Raw genomic sequence first — 26,613 nt, 5'->3', positions numbered from 1 at the left:
GCCGCGCGAGGCCGCGGCGGAGCAGGCAGGCGTGGCCGTGGGCGCGCGGGAGCGCGGTCAGGCACGCGCTGGGCGCAGCGGGGAACGACGCGGGTGCGCGCAAGGGAGCAACGGGGCGCGGCAGTGCGTTGAGCAGAGGAGGCGCGCGGTGACAGGGGAGCAGGGGGTCCGCGGGCACGGGCCGGCAGCAGCGGACGCCGGCCGACGAGCAGAGGCAGGCGGTGGGCGAGGCTATGGCCGCGCGGGCCGGTGGCCTCGGCGAGCAGTGACGCGGGCAGCGGGAGCAAGGCGTGAGCGGCGACTACGGTGGGCGGCAGAGAGCATGCGGGGGGGAGGAGGCGTGGCTCCGGGAGGTGAGGTGAGCAGCGGGGCCGGGCGGAGCCGGGCGCGGTCGGCGCGGGGCTCAGGGGTGAAAGCAACGCGCGCGGGCGGCAGAGGCGAGGCGCGGCGGGAGCGGGTCGAGGCAGAGGAGGAGCGCATGTCCGCCGCGGCGAGCGCGCGCAGGCACGTGGTGACCGTGAGGGACGGGGATAGAGGAGGGGCGCGTGCTCACGGTGGCCGTAGGGGAGTGGCAGTGGGGCGCGGGGAGGAGGACGGGGACAACGGCGACGATGGCGGAGACGGGGAGGCAGTCCAGCGAGGTGGCGGTCCAGCGAGGTGGTCTCCGGCGACGGCGTCGAGCGGCGGGGGCGGAGTCGGGCGTCGAGGGCGCGGGATCGATCCCGATCCAGATCGGATCGAGAGTGGGGAGTGAAGACGTAGGGAGGGTGGGAGCGAGTGGGGAAGGGGGTTAGGGTTTCGGGGGTTAAGGTGGGACGGGGTGGGCCTCCTGGTGGCCTAGAATGGCCAGATGGACCATCTGGCCCAGGTAGAGGGGTGGCTTAGCCCCATTTCTTTATTTTTATTTTTATTTGTCTCGTTTTCTGTTTTTGTTCTTTTACTATTTTATTTTATTTAGTTTTATAAATCACAACAGTTGTGCCTAAATTTTTATCACTAATTATACCTCTACTACAAAAAGTTTAAACCTCCAATTAAAAATAGTTTAACATCTTATTAATTAGAAAAGGCGTTCAATTAATTCTTTTGCTACTGTTTTATTTATTTTAAGACACTCAAACACTTTTAAAGATGTTGGTTTCTCCACCACTATTACTTATGCATTATTTGTCACAACGAGAACAATTTGGTTTTAATATTTGAAAACTTTTATTGTTTGGTTTTACTTTAAAATTTGAAATTTGAACTGGGTCTCGAACTGACGCGAGTTTATCAAGAGTAACCGAGGTGACGTGGCATTATTGGCGGAGGTTCACTATAGCTTAACTACCCGGGCGTCATGATTATCTATGAACAATATTTGAATCTCCTCTGAATTCTTTTATGTATGATTGGTTATCTTTGCAAGTCTCTTCGAATTATCAATTTGGTTTGGCCTACTAGATTGATCTTTCTTGCAATGGGAGAAGTACTTAGCTTTGGGTTCAATCTTGCGTTGCTCGATCCCAGTGACAAAAGGGGAAACAACACGTATTGTATTGTTGCCATCGAGGATAAAAAAGATGGGGTTTATATCATATTGCTTGAGTTTATCCCTCTACATCATGTCATCTTGCCTAATACGTTACTCTGTTCTTATGAACTTAATACTCTAGATGCATGCTGGATAGCGGTCGATGTGTGGAGTAATAGTAGTAGATGCAGGCAGGAGTCGGTCTACTTGCCGCGGACGTGATGCCTATATACATGATCATGCCTAGATATTCTCATAATTATGCACTTTTCTATCAATTGCTCGACAGTAATTTGTTCACCCACCGTAATACTTATGCTATCTTGAGAGAAGCCACTAGTGAAACCTATGGCCCCCGGGTCTATTTTCCATCGTATAAGTTTCCAATCTATTTTTACTTTGCAATCTTTACTTTCAATCTTTATCATAAAAATACCAAAAATATTATCTTATCATCTCTATCAGATCTCACTTTTGCAAGTGGCCGTGAAGGGATTGATAACCCCTTTATCGCGTTGGTTGCAAGGTTCTTATTTGTTTGTGTAGGTACGAGGGACTTGCGTGTGGCCTCGTACTGGATTGATACCTTCTCAAAAACTGAGGGAAATACTTACGCTACTTTGCTGCATCACCCTTTCCTCTTTAAGGGAAAACCAACGCATGCTCAAGAGGTAGCACTGTCTCTAATGCATAACCCCAAAAAGATAAAGGCAAATCGGTAAGAGACATCATAGAACGCACCATATCCAAAAGAGTATGGTTATGACGTTCAGACACACCGTTACGCTGTGGTGTTCCAGGTGGCATGAGCTGTGAAACTATTCCACATTATTTCAAATGAAGACCAAACTCGTAACTCAAATATTTGCCTCCGCGATCGGATCGTAGAAACTTTATTTTCTTATTACGATGATTCTCTACTTCACTCTGAAATTCTTTGAACTTTTCAAATGTTTCAGACTTATGTTTTATTAAGTAGATATACCCATATCTGCTCAAATCATCTATGAAGGTCGAAAAATAACGATACCCACTGCGTGCCTCAACACTCATCGGACCGCATACATCGGTATGTATTATTTCCAATAAGTCATTGGCTCGCTCCATTGTTCCGGAGAACGGAGTTTTAGTCATCTTGCCTATGAGGTATGGTTCGCAAGTATCAAATGATTCATAATCAAGTGTTGCTCTTTGGGGTGGGGTGGGGGTCTTTTTGACAGGAAAAAAATTATGTGTTCTTTCCTTCCTGCTATAATGGATACAAGCCAAAAACTGAACATTTCACACCTGAAGCCTAGCCAGGCCAACCATTTCAACTGTACCTGTATGACAAGAGCTCTTTTGGTCACAAGACCTGAACAAATGGGACAAATTAATTTTTGAATAAGAACTGAAACTTGGTATGGTTAAGGAGAAGCACATCTGAGGAGAACCTTAAGAAACAAAAGGAGACCAAGCAAAACTTTCCAGATTTTAATTCTGACCTGACAAACAAAATCTGAAGCATTTGTCCGAGAATGCAAAACCTAAGCAGCACTTGAACAGCACGGTTCAGCAGTGTTTCCTTGTAGAATCTGAAATTGAGCATCCATGAATAGCTTGACTACAAAAGCTGGGGAAAACTCACAACAATATGACTCTAGAGTCTGGGAAAAGAATGAAATAAAACGCTCGCATAGTATAATCAGTGTAGTGGCAGATGATCGGCAATGTGAGACAAACAGTGTGCACTGAGAACTTGGCACTGATCTGAGAGACTACTAAAATGGATATGTACAGCAATAAAACCATGATTTGAGGAAATAAACAATAAAGCAATTGAATATAATTTTCATAAAAGGGTAAATATATTCTGGACATAGACATTTCAGATGCACAAGATAAAAAAAGATCCAATATCAAAAATTTATCAACTAGTCAATAAATCTCATAGTTTTGCTTGGAATTTGTTTGCTGATAATGCATCTATGTCATCGTGATGTTTGATATAGCTGTCCAAACTACAAATAACCAGCATAATGTTTAATCAACCTCTTTTGACAAATATATAGAAGAAAGTTTTTGTTAGAATTCCTCTGGCGATGAACGGAAGTATGTGAGTTTCGGCAGATTACAGGAATGCTACATTCAACACGAAATTTGAAACCATGAAGGAACTGCATTACATATTTGGTGCAAAACTATGTCTTGAAAGATTGAAAATTCTCAAACTTAAACAAGTGGAGAAAATACATTCTTAGCATAACCACAGAAACTTGAATAAATTGTACAGAAAGAGTTAAGATGCACAGCTAGAAGCATCTCTCAAGGTTGTTCAGTAGATGGGTCATGGTTTGAAGGTTCAATTTCAATGAGTACCCATATCTTCGTCAGGCATGGCATCCATTGTTCTCCCATAGTCCTTACCAATCGTGCCATTTTATCGAACGACAGAAAAATGTGAATGACAATATAGATGAAGACAGCAATGACGAGTGCGAAAATATATGCCGACGTTTTCAAGTTCCTACAACTGCCTGCAGCATACGCCCCGAGCAGACCAAGCAAGTCCATCACCATTGCTGTTTTCATTGCAAGTAGAGACCTCTTGTACTTACTTATTGTGCTGTTCAGCAGCATGATGACTATAACCATCGATGCCATGAACGCCGTGGCGTTGCAGTAGAAGAATACCTTATACCGTATCGGATGGGTATCATGGATGACTGGATCACCTGTGAAATGGCCATCGCGGTCATCAGGCCAAAGGGCACCTGGAGGAAGGAGCCCAGCTTGGTACGTAACGGACACTGTGAAAGTTCCAATCAGCATCAAGTCTTTACGCCATTTTTGGCTAGTTTTTTTGTTTACTTTGATGCTTCTATCATGATTCTTGGGTGGATTCGGACGCTTGAAAGCAGTGATGTGAAACATCCAGTTAAAGAAGTTGATCACCTTATCTTTTGCAAAAGTCAGAACCAGAACTAGAATCATGATGCACGCAAAGACAGCAGCCAAGACTAGAATGACATAAACCGACACTGACACTTTTCGGCAGCTTCCAGTGGCAAAAGCACCCATGAGACTGATCAGATCTAGTAGCACACATGCACGCAGTGTGTACCCCTGCAATCCCTTGTGGCACAGCCTTCTACTAATAAGCAGCATAATTACAGCCAATGATGCCATGAAAGCAGTGGAATTCAAGTAGATGAAAGCCTGGTAACGGCGTGGAAACTCATCACTGAACAATGGGTGACCTGCCTCGTGGCTATCTCTGTTGTCAGCCCAGAAGCCACCAGGTGGACTTATACCAGCTTGGTATGTGCTGGATTCTGCCAGAATTGCAAGCATCATTAGAAACTTGCGCCGCTTCTCCAAATCTTTCACTTCAGGGTTATCATCTTGCTGCTGAGCTGATTCATCGGGAACTCTTGCGTCCACAAATAGCACACTATGGAGCACAACATAAGAGAAAACAAGGATGACTAAGATTATCACATAGATTGATGTGGATAAAGCCCGGCTGCTGCCAGCAGCATATGCCCCCATTATACTGAAGAGGTCAAAAACCATGGCTGTCTGCAGCACATATCGTCTCATGGCACCTATGGTGATTAGCTGGCTCTGGAGTAGGGTGATGATAACCAATGATGCGACGAATGCAGTGGCGTTGCAGTAGAAGAATGTTTTGTACCACATGGGATGGATGGCCTCTAGGATTGGATCTCCAGCAAGATGCTCATCTCGACTGTCTGGCCAAAACCCGCCCGGGGGGTGCAACCCAGCTTGGTATGTAATAGTCACAGCAAGGATGCCAAGCAATAAAAGGTATGTGCGCAACTTCCCCAAGTCATCTTTCACATTACTAACAGTGTTTGATGCATCATTGTTGTATGAATGTTGCCTATCATACTCTAATGGTGTCACCTGCCCACTGGATCTGCTGCAACTGTCCATAAAGGAGTTTACCTTCAACATCAGCTTATTCTGCTCTCCTTCCATCCACTTGATCCACTCCCTGATAAATCCTGGCTTGGGCACCATAGGAGCGACCCATTGAATGATGAGGTAGAGCCGGAACGCACCGACAAGCGAGAACACAAATATAGACGTACGGACTTCCCTGCAACTCCCTGCAGCATAAGCAGCCATAAGGCCAAGCAGGCTAATCAGAACCCACAACCGAAGTACGTTTGACTTGGAAATGTGATTCACTCCCGCTTTACTGAGGAGCATGATGATGATGACAAGGGATCCAGAAAAGGCAGTTGAATTGCAGGCCATAAATGCCTTAAAGCGGCGGGGGTAGTGATCTTGAAGCACCGGGTCACCGGCAATGTGGCTACCATTGTTGTCAGGCCAGAAGCCACCCGGAGGACTTAGCCCTGCAGTATATGTCACTGTTGCTGCCAATGTAGCAGGCCATAAATGCCTTAAAACTCATCACTGATTCTGCTCCAGTGCCTCCTCTTTATCATGGAGAGGAGCATCTGGTTCATCTCTGATGTTGTGCCTTCTGCTGAAAACTTGTGCTATAGAATCCTCCCAGAACCTCTGGATATTCCTGAATATGTCTCGGAGCCATTCAGGCGCTAGATGCCGGAAGAACACTACATGAAGTGCGACATATGTGAAGATGCCAGCAAGTAATACCCAAATGTAAACAGATGTTCTGACCTCCCTGCAGCTCCCAGCAGCATAGGCCCCCATAAGTCCCAGCAGGTTAACCAACATTGCAAACTGCAGCGAACGAAGCCAAATTGCATTCCGGCTCAGCTCCCTGACCAGGAGCAGGATCGGAACAATGAGTGATGCCATGAATGCTATTGCGTTGCAGTAGAAGAAAAACTTGTACCGCTTGACGTAGCTATGTAGCATGACAATGTAACTGGCAAGGTGGCCTTGCTGGCTATCTGGCCAGAGACCACCTGGTGGAGCCAGCCCCGCCTGGTAGGTGATAGTGGCTGATAAAGTTGCCAGCAGGATCAAGTACTTCCTTAGCTTCCATAGAAACTCTGCTTCATCAGCACTACTCGGTGTTTGGTCATCATACTAATGTTGTTGCTGACTTGTGGTATTTTGAGGTTCATGTCCATTATTACTAGGCTGTGGCTCGGACTCCATGACCATGTGCTCATAGACCCAAAGCAAATCTCGGCTAAGAATTTGAAGCCTGAAGATTGCCGCGTTCATTTGTCATTCTTCGGATTTGGAATATTCCCAGGTTCTGATCCTTGTTATTATCTCCAGAAGTTAAGAGGGTGTGAAGAGAACAAATAGTGAAATCAAATCCGATGAATTAAGAGGGTGTGAAGAAAACAAACAGTGAAATCAAATCCAATGACAAATTTACTGACAGAAACAGTCAAAGGATATTAGAAAATAGCTTCAGATTTAGCCATGGAGAAACGACCATGCTATCGTCAAAAGGGAAAAGGAAACAAAAAAATTAATAGTGTTTCCATTTGGTTATTCCTAGTTGATGCACAGCTTTGTGTAACACTTTCAAAGTATTTCTTGCAGTGGCCCAACATAGACAGTAAAAGGGGTTTGAATCCTGTAATGCCGTATTTCTATGCTATTATGTAAGAGTATTCCTTGTCCTTGTTTAGGAATGTGTGTAATCACTGATATGACCTTTTTTAATTATTGTCTCTCGCTGATTATAAGCTTCTTTTATCCCTTTGATGAAATCATCTTCAAAACACTGATTGTGACATTTGCGATTTGTCTGGTAGTATTTATTTTCTCAATCCTGCACAAAGTAGACAGTTCCTCGTGTTCTTGTCTTTTAGTTGACCTGGTTGGTGTTGAGCTTATTGTTGATAGCAGCATCTAATCTTAATGTCAGAGAATCTACTTTCAGATTACATATGGCACAATATTTAAGTCTCATTTTCCAACTATAAGATCTAATAGTATGGGTGTAAATTTATCAGATATTCAGATTATAAAATAACGTATAAACTATGAGGTATATCAAACTAACCCCTAAAAAGGAACCATATATATTACCTTAATTATAGTTATCTTATTGCCAGTCAAGAAGTGATGTCTGTCCATCCCTCTACTTGCTTTAGGGCCATATCATGTGATTACATATTGGCACATCAAACATTCAGATTGCTTGTCATTTACCAATTTTATAGGTAATAAATGCATCAATATAGTTTACAACTGCAGAGTGAGCCTTGTGCACACTCCCATGATCCACAGGCACTTGTGTTACCAGGGGGTTCTGCCCTGGTAGACTAGTAGTACGCGAGGAATGCAAACTAGTTTCTTTCATTAAACGAGTTTTGCTTTATGTAATAAAGTATTGTATAATGCGGCAAGATATAGCATGAAAGCTACAACAATTATAGATATGTTTAGGACGTATCAGTCACTCAGGCTTCCCCCTAAAAAATTAATTAATGTAAAACTATGTTTGTGAAAGATTGAAAAATCTCATACGTGGAGAAGATACATTCTTAGCATAACCACAAACAGCTGAATTAATTGCATGAAAAGAACTAAGACACACAGCTAGAAGCCTAGAAGCATCTCTCAAGTCTGTTCAGTAGATGATAGCCGATGGTTTGAAGGTTCAGTTTAAATGAGTAACTGTATATTTCGTCAGGCATGGCATCTGTTGTTCTCCTATATTCTTCAGCAATCGCGCCATCATATCAAACGACATCAAAATGTGAATGACAATGTAGATGAATACATCAATTAGAGTGTGAAAATACATCAGACTTCTTCAGGTCCTGCAGCTGCCTGCAGCATACGCCCCGAGCAGACCAAGCAAGCCCATCATCATTGTTGTTTTCATGGCAAGAGAATATCCCTTGTACTTCCTCATTGTGGTGTTCAGCAGAAGGATGACTACGACCGTCGATGCCATGAACACTGTGGCATTGCAGTAGAAGAATACCTTATACTGCACCAGATGGGTATCATAGATGGCTAGATCACGTGTGAAATGTCCATCGCGGTCAGCAACCCAAAGGGCACCTGGAGGAAGGAGCCCAGCTTGGTAAGCAAAAGACACTGCGGAAGCTCCAATCAGCATCAAATCTTCACGCCATTTTTGGCTAGTTTTCTTGTTCCCTTTGATGCTTCCATCACAATTCTTGGGTAAATTCAGACGCTTGAAAGTAGTGATGTGAAACATCCAGTCAAAGAAGTCAATTACCATATCTTTTGCAAATTTCAGTAGTAGAACCTGAATCATGATACAGGCTAAAACAATAGACGAGATCAGGATGACATAAACCGATGCCGACACTGTTCTGCAGCTTCCAGCTACAAAAGCACCCATGAGACTGATCAGATCTAGTAGCACGCATGCATGCAGTGTGTATCCCCGCAGTCCCCTGTGACACAGCCTTCTGCTAACAAGCAACACAACTAAAACCAATGATGCCATGAAAGCAGTGGAATGAAGTAGATGAAAGTATTGTAACAGCGTGGAAACGCATCGCTGAACAATGGGTGACCTGCCTGGTGGCCATCCCTGTTGTCAGTCCAGAAGCCACCTGGAGGGCTTATGCCGCTTGATATGTGCTGGATGTTGCCAGAACTGCGAGCAGTATTAGAAACTTTTGTCGCTTCTGCAAATGTTTTGCTTCAGCGTTATCATCTTGCTGCTGAGCTGATCCATCAGGAACTCTTGCATCCACAAATAGCACAATATGAACAAGGATGACTAAGATTATCACGTACATTTGTGTGGATAAAGTCCGGCTGCTCCCAGCAGCATATGCCCCCATTATACTGAAGAGATCAAAACCCATGGCTATCTGCAGCACATGTCGTTTCATGGCGCCTATAGTGATCAGCTGGCTCTAGAGTAGCATGATGATAACCAATGATGACACAAATGCAGTGGCGTTGCAATAGTAGAATGCTTTGTACCGAATGGGGTTGATGGCCTCGAGGATTGGATCTTGACTGCGTGGCCAAAACCCACCGGGGGGATGCAACCCAGCTTGGTATGTAATAGTTGTAGCAAGGATGGCAAACCATAAAAGGTATGTCTGCAACTTCCCCAAGTCATCTTTCACATTATTAACAGTTCTTGATGTGCCATTTCTGTATGAATGTTGTCCATCATACTGTAATCGTGTCACCTGCCCAATGGATCTGCTGAAACTATCCATAAAGGAGTTCAGCTGCAAGATCAGCTTATTCTGCTCTCCTTCCATCCACTTGATGCACTTCCTGATAAATTCTGGCTTAGGCACTATAGGAGCAACCCATTGAATGATGAGGTGGAGCAGGACTGCACTGAAAAGTGAGAACACAAAGATAGATGTATGGATTTTCCTGCGACTCCCTACGGCATAAGTAGCCATAAGGCTGATCAGAATCCACAACCGAAGTACATTTGACATGGCAATGTAATTCACTCCCATTTTACTGAGAAGCATGATGATGATGACAAAGGATCCAGAAAAGGCAGTTTTATTGAAGAACATAAACGCGTTGAAGCCGAGGGGGTATTTGTCTCGAAGCACCAGGTCGCCAGCAATGTGGCTACCCTTGTTATCATACCAGTAAGATCTGCCACCTGGTGGACTTAACCCTGCAGTATATGTCTTTGTTGCTGCCAATGTAGCTACAACCAGAAAGAAACCATGATTCTTCTCCAGTGACTCCTTTTCATCTTCGATAGGAGCATCTAGCTCATGTTTTATGTTGTGCCTTCTGTGGAAAATGTGTGCTATAGAATCCTCCCAGAACCTCTGGATGTCCCTGAATATTTCTCCAAGCCATTCAGGAGCTAGATGGCGGAAGAATACTACATGAAGTCCGACATATGTGAAGATGCCAACAAGTAATACCCAGATATAAACGGATGTTCTGACCTCCCTGCGGTTCCTGGCAGCATAGGCCCCCACAAGCCCGAGCAGGTCAAGCAGCAGCGCAAACTGCAGCGAACGGAGCCAAATTGCATTCCATCTCAGCTCCCTGACCAGGACCAGGATCAGAACAATGAGTGATGTAATGAATGCTGTTGTGTTGCAGTAGAAGAACATCCCGTACCGCTTGGTGCGGCTAAGAAACATGACAACGTCACTGGCAAGGTAGCCTTGCTGGTTATCTGGCCAGAGACCACCCGGTTGTGCCAGCCCCGCCTCGTAGGTGATAGTGGCTGATAAAGTTGCCAGCAGGATCAAGTACTTCCTCAGGTTCCATAGAAGCTCTGCTTCATCAGCACTACTCGGTGTTTGGTCATCACACTGGTGTTTTTGTTGCTGACTTGTGGTATTGTGAGGTTCATGACCATTACCAGGCTGTGGCTCGGACTCCATGACCATTAGCTCATAGAACCAATGCAAATCTCAGCTAAGAATCTGAATCCTGAAGATTGCCGCGTTCATTTTTCATTCTTCGGACTCTTAATATGCTGAGGTTCTGTTCCTTGTTATTATCTCCAGAAGTTAAGAGGGTGTGAAGAAAACAAACGGTGACCTCAAATCCAATGACAAATTTACCGCCAGAAACTGTCAAAAGGATAGTAGAAAATAGCTTTGGATTTAGCCACTAAGAAATGATTGTGCTTTCATCGAAAAAATAAAACAAAGCAAAGAAACTAATAGTGTTTCCATTCGGTTATTCCTAGTCGATTCCCAGCTTTGTGTAACTTTTTCTTATGCAATCAAAGCTTTGTGTAACTGTTTCAGGTAAAGTATCTCTTTGCAGTAGCCAGCATAAATAGTAAATCAGGTCTAAATCCAGCAGTGAGGTATTTCTATGCTATTGTGTAATAATCTGTGGAATTCGCAATTTGTCTAGTAGTATGTTTTTTCTCAATCCTGCACAAACTAGACCGTCTCCCCTTGTTCTTGTCTTTTTAGTTGACCTGGTTGGTCTTGGGCTTATTGTTGATAGCAGTGTCTAATCTGAGTGTGTCAGAAATCTGCTTGCAGATCACACATGGCAAAATATTTTAGTCTCATTTTGTAACTACAAGATTAATAGTATGGGTGTACATTTATCAGATATTCAGTTATACATTATGAGGTATACAAAACTAATCCCTAAAACGGAACCAAATGTATTAACTTAACTATACCACTCCTCTACTTGCTTTAGGGCCATCCGATGCATAGATCGCGTGATTCGAATATATAGACAGCCATTTCCAACAAAAATTCGAATCACTTGTCATTTATCAATTTTTGGACCCACTCCTCCGGCCCTGCAGGCTCGCACGCTCGGCCTGCTGGGTGCGCCGGCCCCTGCCGTGATTGTGGCGGCATCATCAAGCCGGCTCCTGGGGCGGTCCTCCCGGGTCACCTAGCCACCGGCCCTTGCTGTTGAGGTCCCTGTCCAGGAGGCCCCCGCCCCCACGCAGCCTCGCCCGAGTCCACCAGTACCTCTGCTTTGCATGGCTACCTGCCTCGCCAGTTTCCCGCCTAAGGTGGCCCCTGCTTCCCCGATGGTTGTGTCTGTGGTGGCGGCCGCGGAGGTGACCAATCTGGTGGCCTTCCATCCCCACCCACCACGGACTGCGGCCTACTCCAGGCAGATTAGGTCTGCCCCGACACCGGTGACCGCCTCTCGTCGCAGCGCTCGACTTGACGTGGCAAGACCGGTGGACAGTTCTGCACCGTCCATCCCCGAGCGGCCGGAGATCCGGGCGGCCGTCCAGAACCTTGAGACAGGTACCCTGGACATCACTGCTAGTTCATCAAATTGCTCATTTTCTGCTCTCGAGTCAGCTCCGCTCAGCCATCTGGCTAAGGTCGCGGCAGACTTGGCAATCATCTTCAGGGGAGAAGTGGGTCCCCCCCAGTCCATATTGATTCCAATCCGTGCACGCGAGATCCTAGATGGGAAATTAGCTGAGACTCGGGCTCGCCTTCTTAGCGCCTCCAACCCGGAGACATCCAACCCCCTGATAAACCCCGTAGTCGGGTCGACCTCGACGGAGGTGGTGGAGATCCGTGGCCGCACCCGCTCCCGCACTGCTGCCCTGCACGCGCGAAGTGCCTCCCTCATCCTGGGGTCAAGCAGGCCTCGATGGCTCCTTGATGCAGACTTTCTTCTGGAACATTCATGGTTTTGGCCAAGATGGCCGACGCCGCCAACTCATCGAGTACATGCGTGATGAGAGGATCGACGTCGTGGCCATCCAAGAAACCATGCGTTCGGATTTTGCTCTTCTGGAACTAGAACGGTTAAGCACCGACCTATTTGCCTGGCACTAGCTCCCTTCTACTGGGACCACTGGCCATTCGGGTGGCATCCTTTTAGGCGTAAACCGTAAAGGATGCCATCTTCGAGGTGGGCAGCATGGACAGAGACGAGTTCTATGTTAGCATGGAGATCTTCGAGAGGGCCCTCAACTTCAAATTGGAAATTGTCATAGTCTACGGCCCCGCCGACCACCGTCGTTCTGAGGCCTTCCTCGACAAGCTTACGAGGAAAGTTTCGGCTGCTTCAACTTGATTCACTCGATTGAGGACAAGAGCAATCATTTAGTCAACTACCCACGGATGTAGTTGTTCAACGACTACATTGCTGATCTCGGTCTCCGAGAATTAGATAGGGTTGGTGCCAGGTTCACCTGGACCAGCCGCCAAGCTGACCCGACGCGGTCCGTCATCGATCGCGTTTTCATGTCTCCGGAGTGGGAGCTTTGCTGCCCCCTAGCCTCCCTCCGGGCCATCACACGAATCGGTTCTGACCACGTTCCGCTTCTCCTATCTTTGGAGAGCGGGTGGCCACCTCCACCTCCCCTCCCGGTTCTGGTTCGAGACCTTCTGGCTTAACCAACAAGGGTTCGTCGAGGCCGTCCGCGATTGGTGGATTGCAGCCCGCGTAACCCCTCATCGGTCCCTTTCTGCTGTGAAGGGTTGGGGGTGCCAACCTCGGCCGGAATTTGAGGGGAACGTAAGAAAGCTCTTCTCGCATCCATCCAGACATTAGACCTCCGGGCAGACTTCTCGGGCTTGTCCTCCGACAAATGGTTGTTCCTGTATGACCTTGAGGACTAGCTTACGGTCATTTACACTGATGAGGAGGCCTGCTGGCGCCAACGAGGTACCCAGAGATGTGTCCTCAAGGGCGATGCTAATACGGCGTACTTCCAAGCCATTGCCAATGGCCGGAGAAGTCATAACACCACCCCTCTCCTATGGGACAGTGATAACCTCCTCCAACATCCGGCGGAGATTCGCACTCACGTCGATGGATTTTATAAAGCCCTCTTCTCCTCCCCTAGGGGAGGGGGGCTCTGGCCCCAGACGTTTGGGCCGAGCATCAGCATGTCTCGGTGACCGAGAATGATGCCCTCACAACGCCTTTCTCCGACGAGGAGGTTTTGATGGCCATTAAGGGCATGAATCCGGCATCCGCCCCGGGACCTGATGGCCTACCTGTAAAGTTCTTCCAGACATTCCGGAACATCATCAAGCATGAAGTGATGGCGCTCTTCGAGGAGCTCTACGTGGGCTCCTGTCCCGACTTAACTACGGGATCATCACTCTCATCCCCAAGGTGTCAAGGGCCTCGGGCATCCGCCAGTTTCGCCCAATCACGGTGATCAATGTGATCTTCCGCATTCTGGCGAAGGGGTACGCCAATAGGGTGACCTCACTTGCTGAGCACATCACCCATCCAAATCAGTCAGCCTTTATCAAGGCCGATATATCCTGGATGGGGTCTTGCTCTTCCATGAAGTACTTCATGAGGTCCACGCCAGACATTAGAAGGCGGTCTTCTTGAAGATTGATTTTCATAAAGCCTATGACACGGTGCACTGGCCTTCCTTCGGGAAGTTTTACTCTGTAAGGGCTTCGATGATCACTGGGTCACCCGTGTCATGCAGATGGTCTCCTCCGGGCGGACCACGGTCAACATTAACGAGGAGATCGGCCCCTTCTTCCCCACCCTATGTGGGGTTAGACAAGACGACCCTTCTCCCCCTTTCTGTTCAATATGGTGGTCGATGCTCTCGCAACCATTCTAGACAAGGCCAAAACTGTGGGTCATATCCGCTGTGTGGTTCCGCACCTTGTGGGAGGGGTGGGGTCTCCCTCCTGCAATACACCGATGACACCATTATCATGGTGGAAGGCTCCGCGGCCGACATCGCAAATTTGAAATTCCTCCTCCTCTGCTTTCAAAAGATGTCAGGTCTCATGATCAACTTTAACAAGAGCGAGGTGATGGTTATGGGCTACTCGCCTCCCGAGTGTCAGAGCATTGTCGACCGACTTAATTGTCAGTTGGGTTCCTTCCCTGTCCTACCTGCGGATTCACTTTGTGCATTTGAAAACCCAACCGAAAAACCATATCGAAAATAAACCGAACCAAACCAATTTTACGGTTTTTATGGTTTCTCGTTTTGGTACGGTATGAACTTTTCATACAATTTTGAACTTTGGTTTTTATGGTATATACCGAATAAACCGAAGTAAAAAATAAATTTATATTTCTTGAGATGAATAACCATACAAGTTGTCATTTTTCTTGTACATGAGTCAAATTCACTACTAAGCACGTAAATGTTTCTTTTAACATAGTTATTTTTCTCTTTTTAAAATGCTAAACACGTCCATAATCATCAACAGATGAATCAATGCATGCACATAAACTTATATATAGTTATATACTATTTGTGTAAAATAGTATGTGTTTTGAGTCATAAATTTGTAAATTATTATTACGTCATTTTTCTTCGCGTCAACTTTGGTTTTTATGGTATGTACCGAAACCGTACCGAAATAATTTGGTATATACCGAAACCGAACCGTATTTTAATTTTATACCATATTTACCGAAGTATTAATACTGTGCAAACCGAATAATCGTATAAACCGAACCATGTAAACCGAATAAACCGAACGCACATAGTGATATGGCCTCCATGAGACCCTCCATCATGAGATCGCCAAGTATGAAGCGAGATTCTTCTGGGCTGGGGAGGGCGGTAAGCAAAAATACCATATGGTTCGCTGGCCCGAATTTGCAAACCCAGCGACCAAGGCGGGCTCGGGATCATGTCGTCCAAACACATGAACATCGCCCTGCTGACTCATTGGTTGTGGCGAATTGCAAATGGGGAGGGCGACCTTTGGCTAGACATCATCAGGAGAAAATATCCCCGAGGACAACCGCTTGCCTTCTGTCAGCGGTCTGGCGGTTCACAGGTCTAGCAGTCCATCATACAGCTGCTTCCTGTTCTCCGCATCGAGACCCCCCATCTCGGTGGGGTCCGATGCATCGACCTTGTTCTGGTTCGACGGGTGGGTTGGGGATCGCCCCTTCACCACCTGATTCCTGGATTTGTTCTCCATCGCAGTGGAACCTAGGATCTCTATCGAGGTGGCCCTTATTGACTTAGGGCGCCTCGCGTTCCGGCGGCCATTTGGGCCTCCGGAATATGCCGCCTGGCATGAGCTCCTTGAGTGCACACTACTAGGAAAATGCTTATAGACAGTAGCATAGTAGGAGCGCTTTTTATAATAAAGCGCTGCTACTACTTATCAGTAGCGCTTTTTATAAAAAGCGCTACTACTATGCACTTACCAGTAGCGTTATTTTAATAAAAACCGCTACTACTACAGCCAGGCCGTTGCCGGCAGGCCAGGCATAGTAGTAGCGCTTTTATGTAGGAAGCGTTACTACTACGGGCTCCTTATCCAGCCCAACGACCCGCGCTCGACCTCTCTCACTCCCTCGGCCCTCACACTCTCATTCTCGCGTGCCTCTCCGCCGTCGTCGTCGCCGCCCTCCCCCGCGCACCGCCGTCCCCCGCGCCGGAGCTCTCCCGCGCCGACTCTCCTCCCCCGCCGGACACCCTCCCCCGCGCCGGCCTCCTCCCCCGCCGGACACCCTCCCACGACGGCCTCCTCCCCCGCCGGCCTCCTCCACCACCGTGAGGTACTCCCCCTCCCTCCTCCCTCTAGGTTAATTAACTTAGGTGAATTTAGTTCATTAGGTTAATGTGACTCCCCCGTTCAATCGTACACTAATCATGCACGCAAATGTGTACGATCAAGATCAGGGACTCACGGGAAGATATCACAACACAACTCTACAACATATATAAATCATACAAGCATCATAATACAAGCCAGGGGCCTCGAGGGCTCGAATACAATTGCTCGATCATAGACGAGTCAGCGGAAGCAACAATATCTGAGTACAGACATAAGTTAAACAAGTTTACCTTAAGAAGGCTAGCACAAAAGTAGCAACGATCGAAAGGCAAGGCCTCCTGCCTGGGACCTCCTAACTACTCCTCGAAGCCGAACTCCATGTAGAATCATCCTCGGGATCTCTAGCTCCTGGACTCCAGCATCTGGTTGCGACAACCAGGTATAGAAAGGGGAAAAGAGGGAGAAAAGCAACCGTGAGTACTCATCCAAAGTACTCGCAAGCAAGGAGCTACACTACATATGCATGGGTATATGTGTAAAGGGCCATCTCAGTGGACTGAACTGCAGAATGCCAGAATAAGAGGGGGATAGCTAATCCTGTCGAAGACTACGCTTCTGGCAGCCTCCATCTTGCAGCATGTAGAAGAGAGTAGATGGTAAGTTCACCAAGTAGCATCGCATAGCATAATCCTACCCGGCGATCCCCTCCTCGTCGCCCTGTTAGAGAGCGATCACCAGGTTGTATCTAGCACTTGAAAGGGTGTGTTTTATTAAGTATCCAGTTCTAGTTGTCATAAGGTCAAGGTACAACTCCGGGTCGTCCTTTTACCGAGGGACACGGCTATTCGAATAGATAAACTTCCCTGCAGGGGTGCACCACATAACCCAACACGCTCGATCCCATTTGGCCGGACACACTTTTCTGGGTCATGCCCGGCCATGAAAGATCAACACGTCGCAGCCCCACCTAGGCAAAATAGAGAGGTCAGCACGCCGGTCTAAATCCTATGGCGCAGGGGTCTGGGCCCATCGCCCATTGCACACCTGCACGTTGCGAACGCGGCCGGAAGCAGACCTAGCCTAGCAGGCGTTCCAGTCCAATCCGGCGCGCGCCACTCAGTCGCTGACGTCACGAAGGCTTCGGCTGATACCACGACGTCGAGTGCCCATAACTGTTCCCGTATAGTTGGTTAGTGCGTATAGACCAAATGGCCAGACTCAGATCAAATACCAAGATCTCGTTAAGCGTGTTAAGTATCCGCGAACGCCGACCAGGGCCAGGCCCACCTCTCTCCTAGGTGGTCTCAACCTGCCCTGTCGCTCCGCCACAAAGTAACGGTCGGGGGCCGTCAGGAACCCAGGCCCACCTCTACCGGGATGGAGCCACCTGTCCTTTCAGCCCCCTCATCAGAATCACTTGCGGGTACTCAACGAGCCGACCCGACTTTAGTCACCACATGTGTCATGTATATAAAGTATATAGTATATACCCGTGATCACCTCCCGAAGTGATCACGGCCCAGTAGTATAGCATGGCAGACGGACAAGAGTTTAGGGCCACTGATGGAACAGTAGCATCCTATACTAAGCAGTAGGATAGCAGGTAAGGGTAACAACTGTAGCAACAATGACAGGCTATGCATCAGGATAGGATTAACGGAAAGCAGTAACATGCTACACTACTCTAATGCAAGCAGTATAGAGAAAAATAGGCGATATCTGGTGATCAAGGGGGGGCTTGCCTGGTTGCTCTGGCAAGTGAAGGGTTCGTCGTCGATGTAGTCAATCACAGGGGTACTGGCAGCGGTCTCGGGGTCTACCGGAAAGAAGTAACGGAGGGGGAACATAATGAATAACATAGCAATCAAAGCATCACAAAGCCTAACATGGCAATACGCGGTGCTAGGGGTGACCTAACGCAGTACTAGGTGCTACTGGCGAAGGGGGGAAACATCCGGGAAAGTGTTCCCGGTTTTTGGCATTTTCGGACAAATGAAAGGGAGGGGGACGGTTGCATGTTCGCTATGCTAGGAACGTGTGGCAGACAAACGGACTGCATATTCGGGTTCGTCTCGTCGTTCTGAGCAACTTTCATGTACAAAGTATTTTCATCTGAGTTACGGATTATTTTATATGATTTTTCTAAGTTTAAATGATTTTCTAAATTTCCAGGATTTAGTTTAATTCGAAAATAAAAGATAAATTGCTATGGGTACACATAAGTGTATCCAGAAGTGTGCGCATGAGACTAACATGTGGGCCCAATCAGCAGTTGACTGGGTCAACATTGACTGGTCAAGGGGGGCGCTGGGGTCCCACCTGTCACTGACTGGGACTGCCGAGTCAGTGGTTTTACTGGTCAAAAGACCAGTGGGACCCATGTGTCAGTGAGACATTTCAATTAACAAATTTCTGTTATGTTAATTAGTGTTATTAGCTGTGGGGGCCCTGCCGTCTATAGCATAGTGTTTAAAAGCTTGATTAATTTAACAGATTAGCTGGGGGCGCATGTCATTGACTTCCATACCTTTAAACATGCTTTTAAATGAAATGGGTCCACATGTCATTTTTAGTTATTCAAATAAACCGTTTTATTAGGTTCTAATCAGGTGGTTAGGGGAATAGTTAAACCGGGCAGGCCCACACGTCAGTGGGTCAACCCACTATTAGAACATGTGTGTGCGTGTGCGTGCCCGTCGGTGAGTTCAGAGAACGGCGGCGCCGTGCGGAGCCGGTGGCTCTGGCGACCAAAAGGGGCAGCCCCGGGTGCCAAACGGATAAGCGCGAGGCGTCGCGTCGAGACGTGCCTTCGTCTGAAGCTAGGGGCGACGGAAGGCGGCGACTAAGGCAGAGCTAGCGGAAAACGGTGCTGGAGGGCACGGGGAGGAGGGGAAAAGGTCGTGGGGGGCCGGAGGCTCACAGCAAAACCGGTAGGGTGCTCGACGGAGCCGGAGGAGGTCGGGGCCGAGCGGATCGACGACGAGGTTAGCGGCGGCGTCCAACAGTGTCGCGGGAGGGGGGCGCCGGTCGTCGAGGGGACTTCAGTGAGGGGAGCAAGGCGAGGGAGGACGGATCCGCGACGGGGCCTCCAGGATCCTTCCCCTCTCCGGCGAGGAGGCGGCTTGGCGCGACACGGACGCGGAGGACGAGGCGGGTGCGGCTATGGCCGGAGCTTCTGCATGGCGGTGGCGCGAGGACGACGATAGGAGGCGGATCCGGCGACGTCGGCGGGGACGACCGGGGCCGGCAGGCAGTGGGGAGGACGGCGTGGTGGAGGGAGAGGAAGGAGACCGGGATGGGCGGCGCCGGTGAGGTGGCATCATGGGCGATGACGGAGGCGCGGCGGGACGGCGACCGATGAGCGTCGACAGTGCCAGGGGCGGGGCGCCGCCCAGATCGGGATAGGGGAAGGGGGCGAGGGGGATCGTGGGGGTGAGTTGGGAGGAGTGGGTGTCTAGGGTTAGTGGGGTGGGGGTTATACTGGGTCAACGGGTGGGCCGGCCTGATTGGCCCCGAGGCCATCTGGGCCGTGGCCCAGCGAGGGAGGGCGGTGTTCTCTTTTTATCCTTTTGTTTTTTTTACTGTTTTACTTTTAATTTTCTTTTTAGTTTAGTTTTATAAAATATAAAATTAGTTTCTAAAATAGTGTTACTATTTATTCTAATGCCAAAATAACTTGGGCTCCCAAATAAATTAGCTAAACATTTCATATATTATAAAAAGCATTTACTTATTGGTTTTAGCTCCTGTTCGGCTCATTTTAGAGTATTTACACATTTTATAAAGGTGTGGTTTCTCCACCAATATTACTTAGGATTTATTTGTTCCATTTTGAACATTTTAGTTTTAATTGTTGAAAACTTTAATTGTTTTGACTTTAATTCAAACTTGAATTTGAATCAGTTTCTAACTAACGCGAGATTAGCAACAGTAATCGAGGTGACGTGGCATTATTAGCAGAGGTTACTGTAGCTTGATTATCCGGGCGTCACAGTTAACTAAGTTGAACTAAGTGAAGTAGCAAGGTTAATTAGGTTTACTAACAGGTTAATTAGATGTTTTTTAGATCTTTGGTTAACTAGTTTGGTTACTAAGTAGATGTTAATTTGGTTAGGGCAGTTGTGGTACTATTAATTAGATGTTTTTTAGTTAGGAAAGTAGGTTAGGTAACTAATTAAGTAGATGTTAATTTAGGGCAGTGGTGTTTAGTTTATAGAAAAAATTCAATATAGTTTTTTTATTGTTTTTTAGTAAGTGTTTAATAGAATTAGTTAGAAAATTAATAGAACTAGTTAAACTAGTTTATTTTTAGTAAGTACTAGTTTATTTTATTTATAGTAAGTGCTTAGTTGAACTAGTTGAATTAATAAAACTAGTTTACTTTTAGTAAGAAAATTTAGGTATATGAGATTTGATGATCTAATTAAAATTTTACTATAGAACTAATTTATTTTTAGTAAGAAAATTAATAGAACTAGTTTATTTTTTTAGTTAAACCAATTATTCCCGCATCGACGTCGACGATGCCTATCCCGCATCCTCATCGTTGACTCGGCGGAGGAGGCCTGCTTGATCAGAGGGGCCATGTCCGGGACTGGGCTCCGCCGGGCTGGTACTGGGAGGTGCTACCTTCCAGGGGGCGCAGCTTGGTGAGGAGCCAGCTCGTCGTTGACCCGAACCTTCTTTGGTGGCGGTCGCGTGGGCCAGTGACGGTGCGGAGGCTTGAGGACGCCGCGGAGGTGGTACGTCACCGTGTCAGCGAGGAGGACGAGCACGTCCGTCGCTACATGGTTGCGTTGGAGGGCGGGTTCTCCAATACCTGGCAGGTTCTTCAGGGATCTCACTGGAGCTATGATCCTGTGATGGTTCCTTCTCTTTGGGTGTCCACCGCCCGCGCCGACACCCGTCGCTCGCTACGGTTTTAGCTGTATTAGTGATGTTATATGTATGATACTATTCGAGGTGTATTAGTGACAATATTCGACGATGTACAGACGAAAGAGATGATTTAGTTTTGCTTATTGAATGCATGCTAATTTGAATACTAATTTATTTTACGATTTGGTTTTGCTTATTGAATGCTCATATTGGAAAACTACTCCTACTTTGAATGCTAAAATTCGAGAGCACTATGAAAGGCGTATGCATTTGATTAGTTGGTAGCTTATAGGGGTTTTGATTTTGCAGAAATCAAGGAGCCCCTCCATCATCACCGTCGTCGTCCCCGTCACCGACCCCCTCCGACCTCGAGGTGAGACCCCCTCCGTCATCGACCCCCCTCTATCGTCCCCATCAAGTTTGAATGCTCATATGATGTAGATATAAACATGTATATCTTGTGTTGCTCAAATAGGATATGTGCTTGCCCAAGTGGCCGGCCATGTTTGCAGGTTACACCTCCTATAGTGGCATATGTTTTGCCAGAGTGTTGATTAATTTCTGTTCCGGCAAATTTCAGGCGCTCGATATGTCCTTTTTTAGCAAAGGTCATGCCGGATGTTTTCGTGAATTCTGGCATGACTTGTGCTAGAATATGTAGGAAATATCGAGTGGCCTGGATTTTCTAGAAAAATAATTAAACGGCATTTTGGGCTGACTTTAAGTCTGTCGAGGCTCCATCACCGAAGGTTGAAAAATCAGTGAGGGAGTGTATCCACCATATATAAGAGAGGACGAAGAAGCCCGACTGTTGTCGTGGGGGTCGTTTCTCCTTCTTCTCCGGGTGCTAGACCTTTGTTATGCACTAGGGGAAGGAGGAGTAACAACCATCACCGACGGTCGCAAATGTCAGAGAGGAATCAGCACATATGAGAGGACGAAAAATCCTGACTGTTGTCGTGGGGGTCGCTTCTCCTTCGTTCCCGTGTGCTAGACATTTTGGTGTAATACACTCGGGAACGAAAGGAGGAGCGACCATCACCAACGGTCGAATGTATACACCACGCGAGCTGAGAGTTTTCAAGAAAAAGACTCGACAGACCGATAGTCAACCCGTGATGAATAATAATGATCTAATTTAATTTTTGTAGTACATATATTGAATTGTACAAGTTTAATCTTTGAATTATGAATGTAGGAAATGTCGTCATCGGACGACGAAAGTCTCCCGGGGGAGTGCAGCTGGTGCAACGACGACCGAGGTCTGTGCGACAGGCCTCACCTGGACGAAGATCGGCGCTTCAGCATTAAGCTCCAGGAGACCTTCGATGTTGAAACGGTACGCAACGACGACAAGTGTTTTTTTCGTAATTAAGCATGATTTCAACTATTTCAATGTGTAATTTTCATCTTTTATAATTCGAGTAGCTTATCCCATGCCATGCAAGACGCTATGTCTTGGAGAGGATGGATTTTGAAGACCATGAAAATTTCGAAACAAAGAAAATTCACCTAAGGACCCATCATGGTATGGATTTTGAAGTAAATCTATACAATTCTGAGAGCGTAACCCATTTTGGTTGCAAAAATTGGGAAGCACTTTGCAAAATGTATGGTTTTTATGAGGGTATGCTTGTCACCATGGATCTTGGTGATCCTGACATCGACCAAGACAATATGAACATTTGGGTCCTTATTAATACGCTTCCAATTCTACCGCTATGTGAGTTTCTCAAACATAGTTATTAACTAACTTATATTGTTTATTTCAAAATAGTTGATAGCTTATTTCCATTGACAGCTTATTTTCATTCTTCAAACAATGTGCGGAAGATAGTAGACTGAACCTACTACACCGATGGCTCTGAGTTAACTTATCAGGAGAAAAATCATCTGATCGCATTTTGTACTGATCTTGAGAATTACAATATCTATTATCAAACTCCTCCACATTATGGTGAATACGTGCCACTAGTGCATGTGTTGAACCACGGTAACATCCATGGAGATGCCATGGTAAGATTTTTTACTATTACGATATCCGTGCATCTTTTGCATAAATTCTTTTAAAACTTAAGTACATTACTAACTACAAAGTTATTACTATGTTTTTCAACAGAAAATCCCGTCGGATTATGTGCCTCATCTGATGTATCAGAATGGTCGCCTTGATGTTTTGAACATACAGCCAGGTCATCCTACGAGTCACACATGTCCATATCGGATTTCTAAAACCAGTGAAGACATGATAATCAAAGAATGGAAAAAATGTATGGTCAGTCGTAGGGAGGTTCTTGGAAGCAAGATTGTGCGAAAGGCAAGAATTGGAGACAGGATAATCTCCATTCTCCATAATGGAGAGTCAGGGGCTATCTTGTTTTATGCTATTTTACCTAGGAGAAGGTAGTAGGTCCTAGCTAATACTCATGATCATGTGCTAAGAACAACTAAATAGGATTGGTTAGATGATTATGATGATGATGTGGTATCGAGTAGAAGTTGTATGATCGATGATGATGAGTATGACTTGTTATTATGAAACCAATGATGAGTTATTTATTATTATGATCGATGATGCATGATGCTAAGTTGTTATATGAGCATGATGAGTTATTATATATATCAGTAGGTGAAATGAACATGGATTAGATTCAAGTGGAGGCAACATGTGGTGCACATCGAAAGTACTACTAATCCAAACTAGATCAAGTTTGGATTAGTAGTACTTTCGACATGCACCACATGTTGCCTCCACTTGAATCTACTCCACGTTCATTTCACCCACTATTGTATATAATAACTAATCATGGTCATAAAATCGTATGATGAAAGTACTGTATATAAAACCACAACGAAAATAAGCTGTATTTTTAAAAATACAGGAAAAGTTAGCAGCAGCGCTTTTCAGAAGAAGCGTTACTGCTACTTAGTACTATCAGTAGCACTTACCAAAGAAAAGCGCTACTGCTAACTAGGTATAGCAGTAGCGCTCCCTTTCCAGCGCTACTGTTACTAGTTAGCTGTAGCGCCTTAGTGGTAGCGCTTGTACAAGCGCTACTGCTAGCTTAAAAACAAGCGCTACTACTAGGGTTTGCCCTAGTAGTGGCATCACCCTCCAGTCGCTTGACGTGGATCAGTCGAGCGATCTCATCTCCTGGCATCTGGAGTCTTCGGGCCGATTCTCCGCCAAATCGCTATACCGGGCCATTGCGACTACTCCGGGCCCTGAGCCCCCGGTCGATATCTGGGCTATTAGACTTCCGCTGAAGATTAGGATCTTCCTGTGGTAATGGATTCGAGGCCGGGTACCTTCAAAGATGGAGGTCCTCAAGAGGAACGGCCCTGGTGATGGGCTTTGCCCCTTGTGTGGGACGGTGGAGGACTCGAATCACATCTTCTTCACCTGCGTATTCGCACAATTCCTTTGGAGTTGCTTCCGGGAGGTGGTCGGTAGACGTTGGTGCAACAACAACTTCCCTGACATCTTTGTGGAAATCCAGGCCTCTCCGCAGCATGACCGCCACATTAGGTGGCTGGGTATTGGGGTTCTCCCTTGGACGCTTTGGACGGTCCGCTATAGACTTATGATCCAGCGTGCGCCTCTTCGACGAGCTACTGACGCGGTTTTCAAAATGTGTGGCTATTTGTAGCTCTGGCGGCTGCTTAGCCGCCTGCAGGACCGAGACACCATCGACATCCTCATTGCAGATCTTCGCGCGATGGCCCTCTGCTTTGTGCCGCCGCTTCCTCCACCACCTCCCGAGCCGAATTAGCCACTTGGTGGCCTGAGATACCCCCTTTTTCTCTTTATTTAGGGCTTGTTGAGTTGTGCCCGCAGCAAAACCCTCTTGAACCTGTTTGTGTGCTACCTGTGTGTGTGTGCTGTGAACCTCTGTTGAATCTTGTGGCTCTGATGGTTTGCTTTATATATATAAAGCGAGACGAAAGCCTTTTTCAGTAATGCATTAATATAGGTTATAACTGCACAATGAACCTTGTGCACACTCTCCTGAACCACAGTCGGTTGTGTTACCAGGGGTACACTAGTACGCGAGGAATGCAAACTAGTTTCCTTCATTGCTGGGGCAGATAGTAATGGAAACACATGAAGGTTCCATTATTCTGTCATCCTAGTCTTTCTCGAATGAATAAATGCTTGGGAACACAATGAATAAACTCAGTTATTCATGGACATTTAGTTTTCACTGGCTTCTAATGTTGATGGCAAGCCCACACTGAAGCAAAATCATTTAGAGCATAGGCCTTCCACTATGTGTCCGATGCCATACTTCTGAAAAGTATGCCATGTACGCATCAATGCCAAATATAAAAAAAAGGCACTGCTCTCACAACGTGAGAGAGTTTGGCACCGTTGTGCACACAGTCCCACATATATAGAAACTAATCAATAAACCCAACTACACCAGCCTCTCCCTCTCCCATAAAAGTGTTTTTTTATTGCGTGAGTGAATTTGGCACTGAAGCAAGTAAGTGCTTCGATGCCCTGAATTTTTTTGAGGGCACCGGCTGAGCGTCATCGATGCCAAATGCATCAAAAGTGGATTTGGCACCTGTTTTGGCCTACATAGTGGAGGGCCTAAGCAGATGCCCTGTCCAACCTAGCATTCTGCACCTCCCAAAATCAGGTCCTCATCCCAATCATTCCACTGAGTTTGGGCCACGGATGGCCCATGCCAATTAGTTTGGCAAGCTGAGACGCAGTGTTATTTGTGCAATCTCCTGGCACTTTGCCAAGCAGTTGATGCGCTGTGTTACAGAGAAATTCATCAGACACTGACAAGGGCTCTTCCTCACGGGCCCTGTTGATGGAATTTCATCACAGAAACCAGGGAGGTCCTGGTAGTCCCGCCAAAGATCTACTCCTTCCTCTCTTGCAAAAACGAAAGGAAGGTTTGCTCCTGCCATGTCTCTCCATCCTTGAACAAGTATCTTCCACCCCCCCCCCCCCCCCCCCCCCCCTTGAATTTCTTTTATAAAATCAGAGAAAGTACAGTGCCTAGAAATAATGCATACCCAAAATATCCTCATACCTAGACATTATTTACACAAAAATAACAGGGCAGCTCAACTCAGAATCCAATGAAGGTGTCAGCGTCTCTGTGTTGATAAAATACTAGTGACACCACCCTGCAGTAAACTACTGAATTGCTTCATTTTCAAAGAGACTATTTAGCTAAAATTACATCCTCACTTTGGAACATTGCTCCTATTATCTCTCTTTCAGTATTGTTCCAAGGATTGAGTATCTATGCAGACTGTTTTGCCCCTCTCCACAAGATGCTTATTCTGTTGTCATTGCAAATTTGGATATTGTCAGTTAGCATTCTCTACCACTAA

At 46.6% G+C, this 26,613-nt stretch overlaps 1 protein-coding gene and 1 pseudogene across 1 annotated transcript; both read right to left on the bottom strand.

The window, feature by feature from the left end:
• Positions 1–3,693: 3,693 nt before the first annotated feature.
• LOC109738563 (uncharacterized) lies at positions 3,694–6,625 on the bottom strand. The gene is made up of 4 exons (XM_073503932.1): positions 6,565–6,625; positions 6,009–6,459; positions 5,409–5,927; positions 3,694–5,360 (listed from the first exon to the last, which is right to left on the bottom strand). The coding sequence occupies exons 1-4, from the start codon at positions 6,623–6,625 to the stop codon at positions 3,818–3,820; spliced, it is 2,574 nt and encodes an 857-aa protein (XP_073360033.1). The 3' UTR covers positions 3,694–3,817.
• Positions 6,626–8,084: 1,459 nt separating this feature from the next.
• On the bottom strand, positions 8,085–11,183 carry LOC109738560 (uncharacterized; annotated as a pseudogene).
• Positions 11,184–26,613: the final 15,430 nt, after the last annotated feature.

This window comes from Aegilops tauschii, chromosome 7 (genome assembly GCF_002575655.3).
Source record: "Aegilops tauschii subsp. strangulata cultivar AL8/78 chromosome 7, Aet v6.0, whole genome shotgun sequence".
Classification (NCBI taxonomy): domain Eukaryota; kingdom Viridiplantae; phylum Streptophyta; class Magnoliopsida; order Poales; family Poaceae; genus Aegilops; species Aegilops tauschii.
Note: the sequence above shows the minus strand (reverse complement) of the source record. Positions and strands in the feature narration are given on the sequence as shown.